At 31.0% G+C, this 8,077-nt stretch overlaps 1 protein-coding gene across 1 annotated transcript; it reads left to right on the plus strand.

Moving 5' to 3' along the window:
• Positions 1-723: 723 nt before the first annotated feature.
• On the plus strand, positions 724-1,878 carry LOC140452793 (uncharacterized). The gene has a single exon (XM_072547122.1). The coding sequence runs from the start codon at positions 724-726 to the stop codon at positions 1,876-1,878; it is 1,155 nt and encodes a 384-aa protein (XP_072403223.1).
• The last annotated feature ends 6,199 nt before the right edge of the window (positions 1,879-8,077 follow it).

The raw sequence follows: 8,077 nt of genomic DNA on the forward strand, positions 1-8,077 counted from the left end.
AAAGGAAAAGACCAATAAATGCAGGCTTTGATCAAAGTTCTCATTCTAAAGTATTGAACAATCCTAATGGGAGATCCCCCAAAGAATCCCCTAGTCACTTTATAAATAACTCTCAGACCTAAAGAGATTCAAATCAGGTTATATTAATGCTCAATCAAAATCACAGGGATTTGGTTATGACATTTACTGGTGAATTGATTAATAAAAATTATAGTTCTCCTAAGGATCACGTTGGATTAAATGTAGAGATTGGTAATCATAAAAACAAAAGTGTATCACATAATGCTATAAGTACTAGTCAGGAGCGAAGAGGGATGGAGGTATCTGGGTCTGAGGACTCAGAATACTGATTCCCCTCTCGTCTTGACCTGGTACACACATGTTTTAACATTATATATGTTCAATCATCACGCCCCACTAAATATTATACAATGGAATATAAGATCTTATAATACCAATGTTGATAACTTAAAAGTTCTTATTAATGACTATAACCCTGATATTGTCCTCATTAGTGAGTCTTGGCTATCTAACCAACACGTAATTAGATGCAGAGGGTATCACATTATCAGAAAGGATCGAGGTGATGGATATGGGGGCTTAATTACCCTTATCAAATACAATATAGATTTTCGGGATATTCATATTAACAATCCTGGTTTTAATTCAGATGTTCAATTTCAACTCATCTTTTTACCCAAGCATAATTTAAATATATTAAATATGTATTGTCCTTTGGACAATCTTATTTCCAAAACATGCTGGTCTTCTTTGGTCAACTCGATCAACAAACTTCTACTCATCATGGGTGATCTAAATTGTAATCATAGAGCATGGGGAAGCTCAAAAGATAGTGTTAATGGCAGAAATATTTTGCAAACTGCAGAAGATCTTAAGTTAATTTTTCTAAATGATGGTTCTCCAACAAGATTGGTTCGTCCTGGTGGCAGCAAATCAGTAGTTGACTTATCATTGGCTTCGATAGATGTGGCACCTAAAATTAGTGGATGGACCACCATTCCAGATACAGGATCTAGTGATCATTTTCCCATTCTATGCTATGTCGGTATCCCAACACAGGATTCTAATCAGGTTTCTAAAATAAGAAATTTCAAAAAGGCTGATTGGCTTTCTTTCCATGAAAAACTAGACTGTATTTTCTCATCGTTTCCAATTGAGGACTATGAAAATTTTATCGAATATATATCATCAGTGGCAGACACATCAATTCCTTGGACCTCCTCTCATAATAACAAATATCACATTGCATGGTGGGATGATTCATGTGCTCATATAATACAAAAGAGAGTTTTAGCTATTAATACATTTAAAAATTCTCCTAGTGTTGAAAACTATATAGAGGCTAAAAAATTCATAGCGAAAGCTAGAAAATTTCTAAAATTAAAGCGAAAAATAAGCTTCAGATCCTTTTGTAGCAAACTAAATAGAAATACTCCCCTTAAAGATATTTGGAATAAAATTAACAAGGTTTCTGGTAGTAAATTGTCTCTTTTATCTCAATTGCCACCTGAGGAGATAGCTCAAGAAATTTTAACATTTCTCTCACCTATTTCTGGAGACTTTAAATTACTTTTCAGTCCTCTGCAGTATTCTGAGAATCCCATATCATTTGATAAATATCACAATACTCTTCTATCTAAAACTGATTCTGCTACGGGTCCTGATCAGGTTTCATACTCTATGTTAAGTAATTTACCGCACTCTGGATCATTACTCTTAATTCAATTCTTTAATGAATGTATCCGGAAGGGACAGGTTCCTCTCTCGTGGAAACAAACGGTCATATTACCCATTGTTAAGCATGGAAAGGATAAAACTGACCCACTTAATTATAGGCCAATAGCTCTATCATTCTAGTTGGTAAAATGCTGGAAACATTAATTAAAAACAGAATTGAGTGGTTCTTAGAACACAATCATATTTTAAATCCATTGCAACTTGGTTTTAGAAGGGGTAGAGGTTGCATGGAATGCATTTCATTACTAAATTCTAAAATACTACAAGGATTTTCATTGAATCAATTTACCATAGGACTTTTCCTAGATATTTCAGCAGCTTATGATAGTGTCAACATCTCTCTGTTATACTCTAAACTAATTAAATATAACATTCCTATTCAACTAGCAAATGTCATTTATTCTATATTAAATGATTGTAGTATTTATGTAAAGGACAAAACTGGTCAAATTCATGGTCCAAGAAAAACTAATCAGGGCTTACCTCAGGGCTCCCCTCTAAGTCCAATGTTATTTAATCTGTATTCCCTATCTTTATACAAGATTATTCCCAGCGGTTGTAATCTGATACAGTATGCGGATGATTTGGTTATTTTGGTTAGTGGGGCTGATCTACTTAAATTAATTAATTCGTTGAACTTGTTAATGGATAGGATGGATCTCTGGTTATTAGAACACAACTTTAATTTATCTTAGAATAGGTCCTCAGCAATTCTATTTCAAATAGGGAATCGTAAAATTAATCCTCCAAACGTAAGAATTAGAGGTCATGCAATTAAATGGGTGGATACTGTGAAATATTAAGGGGTAGTTTTTCAAAAAAACCTGAAGTGGAAATCATATGTGGATTTAATAGAATTAAAAGTTAGTCGTAGCTTGAATGTAATGAGAGCTCTATGTGGAACATATTGGGGTAGTGATCCTAAAACTCTCCAGATGGTTCATAATGGTTTGATACAAAGTCATTTAAATTATGGATGTCAAATATTATCAGATTTTCCTAAGTCGCTAATCAACAGGTAAGATAAATTACAATATAAGAGTATTCGTATCATAACAGGATGTATGAGATCTACCCCTATTCATGCATTGTTAAGTGAAAGTGGTCAAATTCCTCTAAAGTACAGATGGGAATGGCTTAATTCTAAATTCCTCCTAAAAAATCTTATGCTAATTAATAATCCAATAATTTCTGCCTTGAATCAATTACAAATATCAATGCAATCAAATCATAATTACTGGAATAAAAAAAGTATTCCCGTCTTAGTTTCCAACATGAATAAATTCCAGCATACCCCAAATTTATTTTCTAGTGACTTATTTCCGTGCCACAATTTTGAATTAGAATATTAATTAACTTCTATCCCTATTAGGAATGTGCAATCTAATAAAGGTGATGAGCGTGCAATATTTTAATTTCAAAGAATATCACTTGACAATCCACTTCACACTATAATCTTTACAGATGGGTCAGTTGATAGTAAGGGCTCAGCAGGATTTGGTGTTTTTTGTCCTGACTTTGAATGCTCATACTCTAGTAAACTCCCCACACAGACTCAAGTTTGCACTGCAGAGATTATTGCAATTAATAATGCGATTCAATTTGTCTTGGAGAAGGATATCAAGAGGGCCTTAATCTTGTCTGATTCTAAGAGTGCTATCCAAAAGATAGGGAAAACATCTTACTCAATGGAAACTGAACATACCTCTATTATAACCAAAAGGGGCATTATAGAAGCCAATCAACAGAACATCAGTATTATTCTGGCTTGGATTCCAGGGCATTTGGATATTAAGGGCAATTGTGTTACAGACAAATTGGCAAATATAGGAAGATCACTAAAAATGCCAGCCAAAGTTAAATTACATTATTCAAACTACTTATTTTATATTAAAAAGCTAATTTGGACTCGATGGGAACAAGAATGGAATTCAAACAGATCAAAAGGGTCGTTTTATAGTAAAATAGTCAATAAATGGAGCAAATCACCATGGTTCAATCAATTTCCTTATAAAGACAGAAGGCATATCACCGCAGTAATTAAAATGAGAACAGGACATTGTTTCACTCCCGTTCATTTATTTCGCATAGGTATTCGGGACAACCCATACTGTCAATGTGGTCAAATTGGATCTCTGAATCATGTTATCCTAGAGTGTCCAATAAACGTTTCTCCAAGTTTTGACCTCTACAAAGAATTGGTTAAAACAAAACTACAAACTCCTATAGAGATTTGCTCTCTCCTATCCAATCTTAATTCTCAAAGACTAAATTTGTTGATTACTTTTCTTAATCTAGCCAAAATCAATCTATAATATATTTCTATCTTATCTACTATAACATAACCTTACAAATTCCTCTCTATTTTTACACCTGGGTTCTCTATCATCCGTTGGTAGAAAAAAAAAATGAAGAACTTGGACAGTCCACAGTAAAGTAGCTATTGAATTAAGTAGATAGCTGCAGAAGAGTTTGCTGTGGAACTCTGAGGACCTCATCACTTATTTTATATATAAATAACTAAAAAGCACCTAATAGAAAAGAAAAGATTATGTAGAAAAAGTCTGGTTGCTACACCCAAGCGAGAAAAGTTTTATCCTGTGTTGAATTGTCTTTCCTATACTAACTGTCTGGCCCAAGAAGAAGAAGTTTCAACATAGTGTTCATTCAATATAAAATAATTTCAATTTAGTTTTATATGGGGATACTCGATTGTCTAGAGCAAGTTGAGAATATCCCCCCTGAATTAGCTGGGCAAATTATCTCCTGGGATATTACCTAATAAAGGAAGAAGAAGAAGAAGAAATACATAATTGTTTTTTTATTTATTTGGGTCATCCCAATCTTTTCTCTTCTCTAAACTCTAATATATATTTAGTGCCCTCTTTTATGGAGTACAAAGCTGGAGCCTTTCAGGGGATGCCACAAAACGATTAGAGACATTTGAAATGTGGTGCTATCGACGTATGTTAAGTGTCTCATATATAAACCACACAAGTAACATAACTATTCTCTAAAAGATAAAAAAGACAAAGAAATTGTTAACACCATAAAAAGAGAAAATTGGCTTACTTTGACCACACCATGTGTAATGATAAAGACCGACTTCTGTAGTTGATGCTACAAAGCAAAATTAAGGGTAGGAGAGGCCCTGGATGAAGACGTATCGTCTGGCTGGCCAATCTTAGAAAGTGGACTGGTCTAATTTCAACTAATCTATTTCGAGCTAAGCTGGTGTGAATAAAATATGATGGGTCAATGTGGTCGCCAACATCTCTAGAAGATAGGCACATGTAGAAGAAGATCAATTTGGGAACGTACGTTTATCTGTTAATTATTTCTTGGGATCACTTTTCTGAACCTGTTCGTTCCGCATGTAGCATTTAAACTTAAAAAAAATTCGTTGCATTTTTTTCTTTAATTCAGAAAATTGTGTTGGGCACAGAAATCCTACTCCAATTTCAAATTGTTCTCTATAAGGTAAGCTCGTATGTCAAAGCCAATTGCTTTAGCATGCCTTGTAAAAAGCACTTTACATAACGTAAATCAAGGATTAGTTGTTATCGTATCTTTAATAGTTAACTTGTGGACAACACATTCTGAGATTGTTTTCTTTTGGCATGTGAAAGCAAGACTATGTTTATATGGTGTTCATCTACAATTGTGAATTAATCACATATATATATATATATATATATATATATATATATATATATATTGTGACGATTGGGGTTTATAGAAAATAATTTATAAGTTATATACTACATAATATTAGATATTTGGTTGTTTTAAATAAGTTATATACTAGAGAATTTAATAAAAATATATTTATGTGAGGGCATTTTTAATAAATTAGCATATAATAATTGTAAAAAGTTGTATTTAGTAATTTTAATGTTGTAAATAGATATAAGTGAGCCATGTGCTTAGGCAACCAAAAATACTCTCGGAGATTGACAGATATTTATACTCTGAAGTGACGTTTAAGAATATTTACGAATATAAAGTGGGTTATAATATATTGTTTGAAATGTGTATTTTATTAAATTAGAATGTTAAGTTACTAATTTAATTATATATTCTGATCTGAAAAGCCTAAATGTAAACAAAATTATTAATAGAAAAGAATGGAATTTTGCGAAATGGTTTGTTCCAGAAAATTCAGACATGTATTAAATAGAACTGAATAGAACATGATATCTTACGAGATGGTTCTAGAATATCAAAAACATATAAATACCCGTGATTTGGATTCAAGATGGCAGTTTTTGGAAGTTTTTAGTCAGAAGTCAGGCCAGTTTATTATGAAAGTTAGTTAGAGTCAGTGAATCAAGTACAAATAGTCCAATAGTTTAATATAGTGAGTTAAATGAAGATTAAAAATTATGCATATAATTTAATGCACATTTATAATTATACACAAATAATTATTGAAGATTAAAAAAAGTATATTGGAAGAAATTAAATTATATTATGGTTGGAGATTAGTATAAATCAACTTATAATAATTGGATATTGGTATATTGAAAAGAAGAATAAATATAAATGCTGTTTGCTGGTTTGGTTGGTGGTGTATAGATGCTGGTGAAGAAAAATATATCTTAAATTGGTAGAAGCTGATAATTGAAAAAAGTAATTTCACAAAAAACAAGGATAACTGAAGTACGAAGACATTCAGTGGTGATTAGAATCTATATACTTAGTGGAAAATAGTTCATTTAGGCATTCAGTGAAAGAAAGGTACAACATTTTGTTAATATAATTTAGTTAGTGTCATAACAATTTCAATTTTGAAGATAGTTTGTTTAAATTTTAGATTGTCTATAGAATTTAATTAGTTTTATAAGAATATCCGTTTAAAGATAGTTTATTTTAAATTTACATTGACTAGGTTAGATATATATGTGTGTTTCATAATAGTTATAATAAAGATAATTTAAAAAAGTACTTACAAGCTAATTCTTTGAGAACCGCGATAAAAACCCTATATATTATTAAAAATACTCATTGCTCATCATTCAAACAAAAAACACATCATAACAATTTGGCACCCAACGCGGTGGCTCTCTATTTAAAAGAATTAGTTTGGGAAGATAAGTGCTCTCATATAATTAAATTAATTATCAGTAGAAAGGAAAAATTATAGATTTTATTTTTAATTATATTTGAACAAGTAAAGTCCCAAAATGTCTCAAGGAAAGAAAGGTACAAGAAGCAAAAAGAATGAAGAAGATGTGGAAGTAGAAACACAACCTATACAAGAGGAGAGTTTAGTTCAAGTTCCACAAGATACTGCAGAAATGAATCCAGAAAGAGAGGAAAATGTCAATATGGCAACTTTGATGTCATTAATAATGCAGATGAACAAGACAATGGAAGATAATTCAAAACAAATCAAAGAAGCCATGAAAAAAATGGAAGAGAATTCAAAAGAAATCAAAGAAGACATGAAAAAAATGGAACAGAAATTAGAAGAGAATTATAGAAAATTAGAAAAGAAAATAGAAGATAATAATAATAAAATTGTAAAACAAATGGAAAAACAAATGGATAAAAAACTTGAAGCTGCAGAGAAAAAAGTTGCAAATGAAATAAAAAGTATACGGAATGACTACAAGAAAAGGATAGACAATGAGAGGACAGAAGTAAAGAGGATTATTCAAGATAATAAAATAGATATAGAACAGAAAATAGAGTTACAGAAATGTAACTTAGAAGTAAAAATTAACGAAGACAGGAGAAACACAGAAGAAAAATTAGACGATATACAACAAAATATCCAAATAAATAGTAATCAAATAAGAAATGTGGAACAGAGAATAGATGATATTTCACAAATGAGAGACATAGGGAGACCTTATTTAAATTTAACAAATGAGACTGGGATTAAATTCTCTGGTAATATAAAAAATTTGCATCCTAGAGTATACATAAATAGTTTAAAACATAAATTAAGATTTGTGAATAATATTAATGATATTAAAGATTATATTAGAATGACATTAAATGACAATGCAGCAACTTGGTTTGCTAGTATTGAGAATGATTTAGATAATTTTCAAACATTTGAAAATAAATTTTTAAATTATTATTGGGGTGAATTAGAGCAAGCCAAGTTTAGAGAAATTCTATATTTTGGAAAGTATAATCAAAATTTAAAATCAAATATGGTAGATTATGCATTGAAATTGATAACAGTTGCAAAATATTTAGAACCACCACTTAGAGAGGATGAAACAGTCTTAAATGTATCTAGACATTTTGATGCTGATGTTGTGCAAACCGTAACTGTACAAAATATTCAAACAATAGATAGTTT

This window comes from Diabrotica undecimpunctata, chromosome 11 (genome assembly GCF_040954645.1).
Source record: "Diabrotica undecimpunctata isolate CICGRU chromosome 11, icDiaUnde3, whole genome shotgun sequence".
Classification (NCBI taxonomy): domain Eukaryota; kingdom Metazoa; phylum Arthropoda; class Insecta; order Coleoptera; family Chrysomelidae; genus Diabrotica; species Diabrotica undecimpunctata.